At 42.0% G+C, this 15,272-nt stretch overlaps 1 protein-coding gene across 2 annotated transcripts; it reads left to right on the forward strand.

The window, feature by feature from the left end:
* The first annotated feature begins 253 nt into the window (after positions 1 to 253).
* Positions 254 to 14,307, forward strand: trappc11 (trafficking protein particle complex subunit 11). Of its 2 annotated transcripts, none has more exons than XM_085359835.1 (30): positions 254 to 576; positions 1,064 to 1,292; positions 1,469 to 1,638; positions 1,736 to 1,806; positions 1,925 to 2,039; positions 2,124 to 2,223; positions 3,640 to 3,713; positions 3,808 to 3,904; positions 6,041 to 6,174; positions 6,454 to 6,595; positions 6,767 to 6,860; positions 7,373 to 7,452; positions 8,185 to 8,263; positions 8,438 to 8,492; positions 8,689 to 8,834; positions 9,105 to 9,166; positions 9,350 to 9,482; positions 9,699 to 9,829; positions 10,202 to 10,327; positions 10,405 to 10,598; positions 10,686 to 10,834; positions 10,918 to 11,039; positions 11,149 to 11,268; positions 11,380 to 11,445; positions 11,868 to 12,024; positions 12,108 to 12,219; positions 12,305 to 12,396; positions 12,569 to 12,702; positions 12,882 to 13,049; positions 13,140 to 14,307. In XM_085359835.1, exons 2-30 carry the CDS (start codon positions 1,089 to 1,091, stop codon positions 13,182 to 13,184), a joined length of 3,372 nt encoding a protein of 1,123 aa, XP_085215961.1. In that variant the 5' UTR covers positions 254 to 576; positions 1,064 to 1,088; the 3' UTR covers positions 13,185 to 14,307. The 2 variants fall into 2 exon arrangements, with proteins under 2 accessions (XP_085215961.1, XP_085215971.1); XM_085359845.1 differs by having other exon boundaries at positions 254 to 356.
* Positions 14,308 to 15,272: the final 965 nt, after the last annotated feature.

Here is a 15,272-nt window from a genome sequence, read left to right on the forward strand (position 1 = left end):
CAAATAATCAAAGTCGTTTATTTTCTTCAGTGTATCATGTCTAAAACATAATTTTCTAATATGACATTGAGCAGATTTCTTTGTATAGGTTTTGTGTAGAGCCATCATTGGTATCCTTATATTTTTCTTTCTTTCTCATTTCTCCTTCTTGTAAAACAAACAAAAAAAAACGTCACCTGACAGAAAAACTGGTACTCAACGGCACTTTAATTTTGAAAAGTCGCACCGGAAGTGATATTGAACTTCTGCTAGACCGCTAACTAGCTGGAGTTTGTTGTTCCTTCAGCAATCGCTTCTAGAGTAGCTGTCATTTTCTAGCTTTTCGAGGTTGACACATCGTGTTCTTGTGACCGCAGGTAGAATTTAGCTAGAAAGAAGTCACGCAGTGTGGAACTAAACCTGGTGTATGTGTACTAGGTACATTTGCAACCTCGCCCATTGGCTAGCTAACGCTAAGCGTTAACCTTGTAAGATAACGCTAGTGATCTGCTAACAGTACATAAAGTACAGTTAGCTAACTTAACCAAGCTTGCTGAGCTCAGCCCCTAACAAATTCATTTGAAGTGATGCACTGAGGTATGTTGTCGTTTCGTGATTCTGTATGTGTTTTATTACGGACGCTAAATGCAGTGTCACTAACGTTAGCCGAATCATGTTTCAGTTCCGCTTCTGTCTTCAGGCGTCTGTATTTGTATTGTATTTTTCTGGCCGTCAGAACGTATACAGTGCTGTCCGCATTTAACCTGTTTTTGTATAAATGGGAGGCCTGTCTGTTTACTTTCTTCCTTCAAAAGTGTCGCGCTTTGTTTCGTGTAGTATAAATACTTGTTATACTCAGCTGCTTGTCCCACCTCTGCCTGCGTTCATCTTCAGTGGTTCCTCTTGAATTTCGTTGTGATTGCGCAAAATATATTTTACATACATTCATTTTTTTTCCATCGCCAAACTGTTGAAACACGGCAGAGTATTGATTGGAAATAATTAACCATTATTGATTGGACTATAGGCTTGATGTATGGGCCTATCTGATGCTGCTGCAGTGATATTGCCCTTTTTTGTGTAGGTGTATCTATTGTTGAACCATCAGGATGGCAGGGTCCCAGTGGGAGCTTCCTCCGGAGCTATGTTGCCGGCCCATGGCATTTGTGGCTTTGACTGGCCTGGATGTGGTATACAATGCTGTGCACCGGGCCATTTGGGATGCCTTCTGTGCCAATCGTCGTGCTGACAGAGTCCCTATCTCTTTCAAAGTGCTACCAGGAGACCACGAGTACCCAAAATGTCGCACTAAGGTGAGCTGCAGCTTGAGAAATCTTTGACAAGTTGAAATTTACACTATATTATATCCCAGTAAAACTCAAACTATTACTGGTTTATCGTTTTCACACTTGCAAATAACAGCATCACTCCTAAAATGTAGGAAAACACTAACCGCTATCAACAATACTGTTTTCTGCTCTGTGCCTAGCGAACATCATATGAGTGGTACATCCCTAAAGGCATCCTGAAAACCGGCTGGATGAACAAACATTTAAACCTGGTACCTGCTCTTGTTGTCCTGTTCTATGAATTGGACTGGGATGACCCGCAGTGGAAAGAGAAACAGTCTGAATGTGCAACTAAAGTGGAGATTGTTAGGTGGGTGAAATGAAATTTGTGAAATGCCTTTGGGGGTTTTTTTTCTCAGAAATGTGTAGTGAGTTTTTTCCGTTGTGTGGCATTTGTCTACCTTTAGGACCAGTCTTCAGGGTAGAAACACCAAAGTGGCTGTGGTTTTAATCCAGAAGAAAACTCCTCTGCCTCCAGGTAGAGCCTTCTACAAAATAACAATATGTGCTCATGGCAGCTTTTTTTTATTTCACAGTCATGCAAAAAACAAACAAACCTGTAGACCATGCTGACACCTACCATCTTTGTTTCACAGGAGAGGACCTGGTGGCATCAGAGCGGGCACAAGCTCTCTGTCATGCCTGTGATCTGTCTGGCAAGAGCCTCTTTGTTCTCCCTCACACTGACCACTTAGTGGGCTACATTATAAGGTACCTACGACTGACTGAGCCGGTGACCTGATTTAAAGTGAAGATTGTGTTTTCACTGAGTATCTTTTTGGTGTGATTCTAAAGGTTGGAGAACGCGTTCTACGAGCATGCTCAGACCTATTATTACACTGAGATTCGGCGCGTCAAATCTCACAAAGAGTTCCTCAACAAGACAACCCACCAGGTATGAATATGTTCCTCCGTGAACAGTGAACGGATACATGAAAGGTCTCGTGCTGTTTCTGGTCCTTTCGTTTGTTTATTACACAGCAGTTGTAGGTGCTATGCAAACAATGTGAATCTATCAAAATGCTCAGTGCACAGCAGAAATTGCACAAACAGGATGCATGCAGGAATTATATCTTTTAAATAATCAGTCAAGCTGTGATGACTCTGCGATATTGTTACTGCCCTCTTCTATGCACATCCATTTTTCTGTCATTAGTTCCTCTTCTGCTAACATTAAATTGTCTCAGTTAGGAAGGAGAAGATCACACCAAATATTCTGTGGTTGGCAGCATGTCATGTGGCTAATTGAGCAAGCATTGCATTTGATCATCAGGCCAGCACTATTTGAAAATTGTAGCTCTACAATCAGAGGTTGTAGACAGACCATTCAGAAACCAGTTAACATGCTGAGTGTGGAATACTGGCTTTTCCTGTTGTCTTCTATGGCCTGTGCTGTGGTGCTGCCTGCACTCAGCGAGCTTTTTTTGTATTTCCTGACAGTGCCAGTATGCCTTACACTGTTGGAACAACAGTGAAAAGGGCACAGATTAGAAAATTCATTCATGATCTGGCCGGTTACTGAAGTTATTTCGACCCCCTCATATATTATGTGACGGTATCAGACTGAATCCACTTCTTGAGTATCACGTGTTCAGTTTACTCTTACCAGCATTGCTCTGTTGCTTCATTTGTAGCAGCACTCTTGCCTTTTTTTGTTTTTACTGAATGAAGTAGGCAGCACTCGTTTAATCCATATTAACTAATGATTAAAGAAGAGCTTTATTAAACACTCCTCTGTGTGAGCATGCAAAGCCTAAGAAAGTTGGTATCTGATTGTGAGCAGGGTTTAAGGTTTTGTTGAGCCAGTTAACACAAAGAAAGCTGTTTTGAGTTTGATTCCCCCCCGGTGTCTCGATTGTAGGAGAACTACTACTATCATGTGACAAAACTTTCCTGGCTCAAGATTATCAAAATAAGACCCCAAACTTTGTCCAGCTAATAGTTCTCAGAGTGGTGCAGCTTAACTAGTAATACTTGGGCTCAGCGTACATTTTCGTACCTGTGACATTTCACAATACAGAGATGCATGTCTTATTATCTATTATCTCATCCTATTTTTTTTGACTGGGTGATCCATTGACGTTGAGACAGAGGTGTCACACATGAGGTTACGGGCCTCTAACAGATTATTGTAGAATGAAAAATAATCTGCTGAAATGAAACTTATTCTAAACCTAATCTAACGTCATTTCAATATTTTTTTCAAATGAATCCAGTAATAGAACAGTTTAGAAAGCTGCTTAGAGATGGAAGGAAACACAGTGTAAGAAGTCATTGTGTTTGAACAGCTTTCTAATCTCTCTGTTCCCAGCTGCTGTTTGTCAGGCATCAGTTTAAAATCGCTTTCTTCAGTGAACTGAAGCAGGACACCCAAAATGCTCTCAAGTAAGTGTGTGTCCTGAGATTCACAATAGGTGCTAAAATAGTCAGCGTCCTAAATGATAGCTGATCAGTTTATCTTGTGTGTTTGTGTCTGTAGGTATTACAGAACTGCCTACAGTCTTGTGCATGAGCTCCGATCACATGAGACCAACATGTTGGAGATCAAAACTATGGCTGGATTCATCAACTACAAGGTACAGTCGTGCTTGTCCTCTGTGTAACTGTTCTTCAGATAAACAGCAGTGGATCTGACTTTTTGTCAGATTCATGTCTTTAAATTACTCAACATTAGTAGGGACGTCTGTGCACACGTTGTGACAAACAACTTGAGCAACTACAAACACACGGCTGTGTGAATTTGTTCTCCACGCGGTGACGTGTCGGGCCCTCCAGGTAGCAGTTAATGTCAGCTACTGTCATGGTTGCAGTTCAAGTTAGCAGAGTTGGTGTAAATCCAAAACGGAGGTCAGAGCCACAAAAACAACCTGTGGGCCAAGTAATAGAACAGGGGCCAGATGTTTAGCATAAAAAGCCAACAACAAGTAATGAATCATCGAACAGTCCTGGTAAACACAGTCCCAACCAATGTTCCCTCTGATGTTTCATGTGTCTGAGCGAACACACAAACTCCCTGAGCGGACACTTGGACCACTGTGAGCGACAGCAGACGTGTGCACTGTGGTCACGCCAGCATCGAATCCACCCAAGTTACATGTTTATTAAAATAATCAAATTACAGCATTTATGTTAGACTACTTTTAATTAGCCCACTTACAATGAAAATTTAAAAAAAATCTTGTTCATGACCTGTGTAGCATGTTAACACTATTGGAAGGAAAAATAACTTGAACTCCAATTTTGAAAACACAACTTTATTTATTTATTTATTTTTTAAATAAAGCTCTGACTTATATTATGAGTCTGTGGTCTGGGAGAGAGTCTGTAACTCTCTGTCTGCAAAATACAGGATATAATGACCAATGTTGGGCAATTAATTATATAGTTACTTCTTCAAAAAAGTAACTGAGTTTTGCAAACAACAAAGTGTTTTGCAGCTGTTTACCTAAAAATGCAGCCAAGGCGTTTCAAACTATTTCAAACTATTTACAGAACAATCAGCTGTTCTGCATCAAATCTGATGCCACACAAATTATTTGTGCCACTCCAAACAATAATTTCTGTCCACTATGAGATGAAGGAGAACAACAGCCTGATACCTGCAGGCCTGACAGCAGCAGATGTGTCACTGCTGTAACACCTGTAACACTCAGCAGGCGCCTCATTGTTCTGACACACACAACAAAACTACTAACTACACACTAACTACACACCAACTACACACCAACTGCACACCAACTACACACCAACTGCACACCAACTGCACACCAACTGCACACTAACTACACACCAACTGCACACCAACTGCACACTAACTGCACACTAACTGCACACTAACTGCACACTAACTGCACACTAACTACACACCAACTGCACACCAACTGCACACCAACTACACACCAACTGCACACCAACTGCACACCAACTGCACACCAACTGCACACTAACTGCACAAGATTTGTGCTAAACGTCGCAAATCACTCACATCTCAAACACCGCCGTCACTCCTAAAACTTTCCCCTCCCTAAACAACTAGATGCCATGTTGCCATATCACTTTTTGATTGGTCGACATGGTACATTTTTCACCAATAGGAAAGGGCGGGGTTTTTGTTCACAGGCTTTCCAGCGTTTTCCTTATAAAACGCCGTTTTTACCGTTTCTTCCTGCAGTAAATATAAACAACGACAGTATTCAGGAAGAAAACCAAACACTGCAGATATTTTATCATAACTCTGGTTTTACGTGGCCGATCAACACAATTTAAAAACTGGTATAAAGTCCACACTTTGTCCGTCAGTTGTTCCGTCTGTCCTGCTCACATCTCCAATGGTTGTAGTCGTTGTCATTAACGTGGCTTCACTCCACATCAGCCGCTTTGCTAAAACACCGGTGTCTGCACATAAGGACGCTGTCATAGCCTGTCACCGACGCTGATCAGCTGCGTATATACGAATGTGAATCGCATCATTGGCTGGACTATGGGATAAGGTGGCATCGTTGTAATCAGCCAGTCACTGACTGACTCACACTGCAAAACAGAATTATTAACGTATTAATTTTAATTTCAATTCAGGTTAGATTTTTTCTTGTGCGCAGAGACGTGCCAGCAGTGCGCAGCTTAGAGGGAACATTGCTCCCAACTGTACTATAAACTAAACTTTTTGTGACACTTCTCCCTTTATGTTTCTCTCCTGTTCTCGGTGTCTGCAGATCTGCCGCCTGTGTTTCCAGCATAACACTCCTCTAGATGCTATAGCCCAGTTCCGAAAGCACATCGACCTGTGTAAGAAGAAGATCGGCAGCGCTGAACTAGCCTTTGAGCACTCTGCGTGGATGTCTAAACAGTGAGATATGCTCATTGGATATGAACACACAGAAATTACACATGTGGCCGATAGTCCATCACCCTCTGTATGGAACAAGATGAAGTGATTAAACCTTATAATAAAAATATGTTAATTCACAATGGTGAACATGCAAACTCCACAGTGAAAAGGCCCCACACTTGTCCTCTAATGAGTGTACATGAACACAGTACATTATATAAGGACTCATGTTTATTTATAATGCACATCCATACATCATGTCTGCACATCTTGACTGTTCGACTTTGCCCCGTTCAGGTTCCAGTCATTTGGGGAACTGTTTGATGAAGCTATAAAGTTGGGACTGACGGCAATCCAGACCCAGAACCCTGGATTTTACTACCAGCAGGCTGCCTGCTACAGTCAGGACAGGAAGCAGCTGGCACAGCAGCTCTGTCAGGTGATGGCGGTACAGCTACTGTAACTATGCCTCAGTGTACCAGCAACACCAAAGACAGCATGAACTCGCCGCTTTAACATGCAACTGAATCGTAGCTTCTTTTAGGAGGTTTCTAATTATCATATTGCATATCAAACACAGCTTAACAGTTTCATTGGTCGGTTGTTCCAGGCTGGTGCAAGTTACCCCTCCCCCGACCCTCTGGACACCCAAAGCGCAGGACTGGATTTCTATGGCCAGAGACCTTGGAGGCAGGGACAACAGAGTATGTTGACAGATACAGACATGGAACAACACTGCTGGCCTCAGACACTGTTAATGTTACTGCTTCATTCACAAATCTGCACAACAGTGCTTGTGCAATATTATGTACTGTAGCTGAGACGTGACCGTGCGTGATTAAACTGTTTTGAGTTTCTACATTTGGCCATATTTTGTTTACATTTCCTTTATCTTGTTGTGAGGACACGTGTGCACACCCCTATGGTGAAGGTCAACAGTAAACAGACTAACTGCTGTTAGATTGTTGCTTTAAAAGGACAGCTGGCTTCTCTGAAGTAAAGAACACTTTAATTAGCTGTTAGGTCCTGAGTGATCTTGTCTAAATATTTTATTGTGGACACGTGTAACACATCCAACGTGCTTTTAGAAAGCTTATGAGAGGATCCTTCTGCTGTCTGATGCTGCGTGTACCACTACTTCTAATGAAACCTTCCAAAATGAAGCTTAATATCAAGAGTTTGTTCAGTAATTACGTCTGCATCACTTCACTTCCAGGTATTGATCCTCCAGATGCTGAAAAAGAGAAGACGGGGATTCTAGCTCTGCAGATTAAAGAGAGAGATGTACCACATTCTGTAAGAGCACACAGCAATATTTTACTGCTTTAGTCCTGCTTATTTAAAAAAAATCATTGTTATTGATGACACACACCCTCAGCCTTACATATGAAGTTAAACTAGCCTATTTTTAACATGGTAGCTGATAAAATCATTTGAAAATGACCAGCTTGGTTTGTGAAGTAGCTTAAAATGTAGAGTTTGTTGGACGCTGACATCCTTGCATCGTGCATCCTTCACATGCCCACAGAAGTCAGTGTGCAGCCTTTTAAAAGGTTCAGACATTATTGGAGAAAGTGCCTGATCCATGAGAAAATGTTACCTAAAGCTACAGTTGGTCTAAAATCAGTGGAAGCGCACTTTGGGTTCGGTTATTGAGTTTTTCAGAACGCCAATCCCTGTAAAGATCTGTGATTTGTTTGTTTTCTACAACAGTAGCTTTTCTTGGTACTATTGAAGATACTCAAAGGTATAGAATTCTTAAATACAGCAAGAAAAATGTAGGAATTGTGTGTTTTTGTGTTGCGGGAATCTAAATGTGTTGGCACATCATATGCTGAGGTCCTGTTTGTACAGAGGAAACGATAGGCTGCTCTGCATGTGACGCATTTTCCCAGCTAGAGCAGAAAAAGCTTTACACAGAGACATGAACATTCAGCTTTGAAGCTTTGTTGTGTCATTCTCATAATTGTGTTTTACTTCTAGTTCCTGTCAGGTTGAATTAATCCTCTGGTGTCTCTGCCCCTGCAGGAGCTGATAATAGCACTTCTCAGCAACGCCGTCGCCCAGTTTAAGAAGTACAAGTGTCCTCGAATGAAGAGCCACCTCAGTGCGTATGATTAGCGTTTTATAGTCGCTGGGTTACCTTCTTACAGGTGGACGTGTTCTAATCCCTGTAGTATATAAAGAACATCGACACTGTGGTGATTTTTTAATATGAGCACGTTGCAGTTCGCAGCTGTTGTGTCGTTTCACCTCGTCTCACTGTGTGTATCTTCTGTAGTGGTGCAGATGGGAGAGGAATACTACCATGCAAAAGACTACACCAAGGCGCTGAAGTAAGTGAGACACAGCTTTTCCAAGTTACATCCCACTTTTATTTTGATATAGAAGCTGAGAGCAGGACACGTCACACCCAGAATCTTACAAACTCCTCACACGAGGGGAAAGGGAACAGAACTCTTTACCTCTCACTCTTAGAAAGCAGGCTGTGTGAAGAATCGTCTTTACCCATTGTGTGTGTTTTCTTATCAGGCTGTTGGACTATGTGATGTGTGACTATCGCACAGAGCGATGGTGGGGTCTCCTGACAGCCATATTGACCACAGCTCTACGCTGTGCTTATCTGATGGCTAGTATTAAGGACTACGTTATCTACTGTATGGAGCTGCTGGGCAGAGGTGAGAAAAAGACGGAACTGAAAACTACGACAAAACATCAGGAATAGTTAAAGAACAAAAGATGCCAAATAATCCTGTAAAACACAATCCTTTAATCTGTGGGGTGGTATTAGAAACTGCTGCTGACACTCAGAACATTCTTACTTGCGTGTGGTAAATCTGAGAAATTTGTTGCAACTGTCCAAGGATGTTTAAAATATCAAAGATGACGTTTGAGTGGAAAACTGAATAATATCAGATCAGAAGACTCACGCTGATCTTGTCTTTTAGCTTCCACCCTCAAGGAGGAGCAAAAGTCAAGGATTGAGAGGAATCTCATCAAAGTCCTCACGGTGAGCTGAAGGGTTCCACCGATCTAATACTCATGTTGTGGATTTCAAACGTTAATATAATTGTAGTGTGTTTCATAGGAATTAAATGCTTAAAAGCTGCAGTTTGTAGCTGTGTTGTAAAGCTCAGAGTAGCTAAGCAGAGGTCAAATCAAAATTGATGCATCCACATATTTTAATTTCCAGAACGAGGTCCCAGATGCTGAGCCGGAGTGCGATCCGTCTTCTGTCACTGCTGCCAGGTCTTTGTGGAATGACCGCATGGCTTTGGCTGGATCGAACGAACTAACTATAGAAGTGCAAGACTACATCCCATTCAGTTAGTAAACACACGATTCGCTCAAAACAGGGGTTTTAGTTCTCCTCTTTTATCGTGTACGTGGCAGGAAGAAAAGGTGCATGCTGACGAACGATACTGGGTTTAGAAAGAGTTTAGTATAAAATGGGATCCGTCTTAAGTAATAAGTTGATGCAGCATTCTTCTATATCTCTTTATAAATGGGTTATAATAGCTGTCCTTTTTTTCTTACTCCAGTCCAGTGTAAAGCCAAATTCCAGTCTCCCAGTTTCCACGTGGACCAGCCTGTCCAACTGCAGGTCTTCCTCCGAGCTGACTGCCCTCATCCCGTGTCTTTCAGCAAGCTAGCTGTCAGCCTCAGTAACCAGGTACGTGCTGTTTGCATCGCCGCCTCCAGGTATGATGTCAGCTTGGAGCGCTTTGTCTGTCCAACGTCCCACAAAAGCAGCTTCAGGTGAGCTGGTGTGCTCTCAGTCCACACAAACTGAACACATTCAGTCTCGTGTTTATTTACTTCTGTAATTATGTTGCATGCTCACCATGTTAGTTAAAAAACTGCAGTAATAAAACCCAGACTGGTTCGTGTTCACCTCGTTTTAGTGCAGACAGCTGAAAATAACATAAACCTTACGTTCACTGTTCTTCATGGTTATGCTGCAGTAGCTTAGCTTCCTATCCCTCAGCCATAAACCACTGATGGGGTATTGTATGTGATGTATAAAGGTGTTTTTGTTTATTAGGAGTATAACCAGTGGTGTGTGGCAGAGTGGTCAGGCCAGGAGGCCATGAGTCTGTTACCAGGAAAAACCACATGCTACAACTTCAGCTTTGTGGCAAAAACTGAAGATGTTGGTAAGAAGATAGAGGTAAGGAGACTTTGTTGTTTGTGATTGCGAGAGAGAGACATGGATGGAAACATTGATTAATATGTGTGTTATCATAGATGACGGGTATCGAGGTGATGTTGGGTGGCGACAGTGGTCGCTGTGTGTTTGTGAGCTGGAGAGGAGCAGGTGGAGACGCCGCGTCTGCACATGAAGCCTTGCAGGCCAGCAGGTGTTCACGGCGTTGGGGCCGTAACATCGAAGCACGTCAGGAGCTGGACTGGGACAGCTTGACCATGCAGCACAGCACCATGTGAGTCAGAAAAAGCCATTACCAACCCGTCAGTTTGAGCAGTGTCCGTGCTGGGATCGAATCAGCAGAAATGGTTCTTGTGTTTAGGATCATCTCCAGAGTCCCAAAGATCTCTGTTCAGCTGAGCCACCAGCCTCCTGCACTCACCAATGAAATGTACTGCATCAAGCTTACTGTCCAATCACAGGAGGAGGCCATGGCTAAAGATGTTAAATTAACTGCTGGCCTCAAACCAGGTAGATCGGTACTGTAATCATTTCAATAACATACAGCAGCATATGAATGCTAATTTAGCGTTTGTCTTGGTTTGCTTGTTCAGGTCAGGATGCCAATCTAGGCCAGACCACTCACGTCACACTTGACGGATCAAAGTTTTGCGATGACAGCGCGCCTTCTTTGCTCCCCGATGTGCCTCTGGGAGAGCTGAAACCGGGTGAAAAGGTGAGTCTCACAAAGAAATGTCGATTCAGCATACCACGCAAAACGCCAACACTGTCAGTTCACAGCAAAAGAAGAAATTTGAGTTTGCGAGCTGTGTGTTTGCCTCTAGTTGGAGAAGTGCGTGTTTGTCAAGTGTGTGTCAACCGGACCCAGGGTCTTCTTGTTCCACGTGGCCTACGGCATCGACACCACAGTAGAAGGACGACAGATTATGTGCAAGTGTCACAAGGTAGAAAGCTCGTCCGACCCACAGTACAGCTGACAGACGGCTCAGCGATAAACACGTTAACATTTGTTTTACTTTCCTGCTTTACACCTCTCTCTTTTTCTTCTTCTCCAGGATGAGACGGTAACCATAGAGACACTTGTTCCATTTGAGGTTTCGGTCAAGTTTGTTTCCACCAAGGTTTGTATTTAGGATTCCCCGTTTTTATTTTAGCGTGGACTTTACTAATAGTCAGGGAGGTGTGAGGGGATCTTTAAGGGGGCAAGGGTAGAGGGCATAAGCTTAATATCATGAAATACAAAAGCGGGAAATGAGAAACATCCAGATTTGTCTGATTACATTTACATTAGCGTAAGTTAGCATACACCTACCTCAACAACCTGTTTGTATGACAGCTGCTTGTAGAAACTGAAACAGACACTCCAAGTACAAAGTAAAGGACAAAAAATAAGTAAGACAAAGGTTAAAGTAGAGAGAAAAGCCGGAGCTTTGGTATGTTGCATTCGATTAAATAAATTTCATCCTGTTAAAGTAGGATAATGAGTCTTTTTATAGTAAGTCTAATAAAGAGTATTATTATTGTCTCTGCTGTGCTGCTGCAGTTTGAGCCGTTGGACCGGGTATCAGTGGACATTCCCTTTCTCCTAATGACTGACATCGTGTCGTCGTCTCCGTGGCCCCTCCTCCTGACTTCCTCTTCTCTGCAGCTTCTTACTGTGACCAGTAACACACCGCAGCTTCAGTCACAGTTACAGGAAGGTACCCGATTACTTAAAATAGTTACCTAAAATTTCCTGTTTAAATTTATCGCTGAAAAGTAAAAAGTGTGCGCTTGTGTTCAGTTGTTCTACAAACAGGGGAGTGTGCCAGTGAGTGTTTCTGTCTCCGATGCCCGCCACAGACCAGCATCAATAACACGGTGGCTACAGGGCAGTACCTGATATCATGGAGGAGGTACGTACACGTTAATGGAGGCTGTGACGTGCTGCTGCTGGGTTTTCAGAGGGCTTGAACAGACTTCTAAAACTCTGTTTGACAGAAACTCCTCCAGTCCAGACAGTCCTCTCATCCAGACTATAGTTAGTCTGCCTCATGTGGTCCTGGAGATGGTGCCTCTGTACATCCACGCTGGTCAGTATGCAAGCATCGCATGCACACAGTGTTCCTGATTTTACAGAAAATATTCCAATACACGAAGTAGAATTCAAGAAATGTTCTCATTATTTGCATTTGCTATTGTGAAAGATGTTAACCTCTGGCTGTTGGTGGTGTCACATTGTTGTTTTGATGTTTTGGGCTATAGATTTACCGTCGTTCGGGCGAGTCAGGGAGTCTCTTCCTGTGCGTTACCACATAGAAAACAGAACGGCTCTGGTGCAGGAGGTGGAGATGGCCGTGGAACCATCCGATGCCTTCATGTTTTCTGGTCTCAAACAGGTACAGCTGCACCGCCTGTAAGGACTGACGGGTCATATTGATGGACAGTTTTGGTGATGTCATCGTGCTTCATCAGTACTGAAAATCTGGTTTTCATGCAGCACTTGTGTGTGTTTTCTATCTATCTGTAAATATAAAACTGTGTGTGTGTGTGTGTGTGTGTGTGTGTGTGTGTGTAGGTGCGTCTCCGTATCCTCCCCAGTTCAGAGCAGGAGATGCTGTATAACTACTATCCACTGATGGCTGGTTACCAAACACTACCACAGCTCAACATCAGCCTGCCACGTTGCCCCAACTTCGGTACTCAAGCTCTGAAACGCTTCCTGCCCCAGCGAATCTTCGTCAAGGTAACACGCATAGAAACCCATAAACACTAAGGTAACCGTGGAGATGTTTTCCTTGTTGGGCTAAAGCCTCGTTTCTGTCTTTCTCCACAGCCTCAGGGTCGACAGTTGGATGACGCCTCCATTGCTGCAGCTTGAGGAGAAAATGAAAGTGTTTCTTGTAAATAAAAAGCAGCATTGTGTACTGCAGGCTGTTCTAGATGTATGATACCACAGAGATTGACACTATTTGCTTAGATCATCTGTTGACCAAACACCAGCAAGCATCGAGCACCAATGATCATTTAACAGCTAAGATCGTGTGTGAATCTGATGTGAGCTTTATGGACATTTGAGGAAAGTTTAATATATGAATAGGATGTGATGAAGATTTGATTAAACTGAAGTGATCTAAACCTGCTGTGTGTACAACCGTGAAAGTGTGAGACAATTGTACATACTTAAAAATGGCTACATTATATCGATGAAGTTGAGGGTCATAATGTTCAGAAGTGGGAAAAGGGTTAGTTGGTACTGAAAGACGGTATAGAAAAGAGACGCCTGTCGCTATTGCCCATTTTCTTTTGGTTCATGGATTTTAAGCACTAGTAAAGTGATCAGGTAATGCTAACAATAGGGCCCGAGACTGAGTCTGAGACACGGATACCAGCTCATTTTTGCTTCTTAGTTCTTAGACTAGTTTAGAAGAGACATATTTATAATTCAGGAAAATTTTTAAATACTTTTAATTGGCCAATAAAGGAATTGCAGTTTTTTCCACATTAAGTTTAATAATTCACTGAAGCTTGTTGGCTGGTTCAAAAATGGCAGGTTGTTAACTCACCAAACATGAGCTGTACTGTCAGCACTCAGATTATAACCACGCTAAAGTGACTCCACACTGTAGTCATGTACACATTTGCATAACTAGCTAAATTTCCCTACTTGATCCTGGAAGGTGATGAAAATCACATCTGAGGCCTAACCCTGCGCTGCAAAGCTGGTTTAATACTTACTGCTGTACATCGCCATGGTAACTTGTGATGGGAACATGTTCCAGACTAAATATCAACAGGTATAAAATCACTGTCTGCTGATAAACCAAGTTTCCAGAAAACATCCGTACGATTCTTTGAAGATCTCTGTGTGCGAATAGTAGCAGGAGCTCAAGTTTATTAATTGTCTGACGCCTGTGTGTTTCCCGAATGCGCATCAGTAATAAGTACAGATTCTTACATGCAACTTTATTCCTTGCTGCTGTTTTTTTTTTTTTACCTTTTGGCCGTGAAATAATTGAACCCTTTAAATCCAATTGTGTGTCTTTGTGAGTTTTTAAGACTTCTACATCATCAGTGTGACTTAATTGTTCACAATTAAAATCATATAAGGTGCATGAAACATTTTTAATGACTACATTGCAAAAATATGGTTTATGTAGCAAATGTGATACAAATTAAAACTCATATACAGATTAAAAGTTGATATTTTTTTATATATTGTCTGAAGGTTCAGCAAACACTCCATTATCAAAACATTAAAGAGTGATTTTATAGTTCAGGTTTTAAAGGGTTAAGAACAATTAAGTATTATAGGCATTAATATATAAATTGGATCAAATGCAGGTAGACTCAGCCCATATTTGATTTGTTTTTGTTCTTTAGCTGATCTCAGACCAGTACACACTCGGGGCTGCAGCTGAAAAAATAAAAACTAAAGCCGTCTTATGCAAATTTGGAGATTATTTAATGGGATAGCAGATTCTAATCAGACTCCCCTGTCTACACTGGATTTACAGAATTCCTGGACTTCCAGGAACAATTCTGAGATGTTCTCTGGGGTTTTCATATAATTCGAGAAACTTAAATAGGTTAAAAAAAAATATGGTGTTGTGTTTTAATTTCATGTGTGGAATGTGGTAAATATAAGAGATAAATGTAATAATGCTATGAAATGCGTGTCTTAGAAACCGAATATCTTAAATAGAACCTGCAGCTATAATCTGTACACCTCATAAAATGTTTGGTAAAGATCCAGAACGCACGCTGAAGCTGAAGTTCAGAGGACAGAGCAGATCATCTACCAGTTGGAAGGTTTATTGGTTCAAGCCCTACTCCACCAGTTTGCCCTAAAACATTTTTGGGTGAGATACTGAATTGTTACTTTCAGCAGAGTACAAACGTGTGAATGTTGGACAGAAACCTCTAAAGGCCTTTCCCCCCCAAAACTTATATAAAGCTCTTTCAGTGC

This window comes from Diplotaxodon limnothrissa, linkage group LG2 (genome assembly GCF_057381915.1).
Source record: "Diplotaxodon limnothrissa isolate DT_005_m linkage group LG2, D_limnothrissa_male_GT1.1, whole genome shotgun sequence".
Lineage (NCBI taxonomy): Eukaryota > Metazoa > Chordata > Actinopteri > Cichliformes > Cichlidae > Diplotaxodon > Diplotaxodon limnothrissa.

Excerpts from the sequence above, each read along its gene's own strand:
- trappc11 (XM_085359835.1), top strand. The coding sequence starts at position 1,089 with ATGGCAGGGTCCCAGTGGGAGCTTCCTCCGGAGCTATGTTGCCGGCCC. Across the intron at positions 1,639-1,735 it reads ACTAAAGTGGAGATTGTTAG|GACCAGTCTTCAGGGTAGAA; the intron begins GTGGGTGAAATG and ends GTCTACCTTTAG. Across the intron at positions 6,861-7,372 it reads TTGGAGGCAGGGACAACAGA|GTATTGATCCTCCAGATGCT; the intron begins GTATGTTGACAG and ends CTTCACTTCCAG.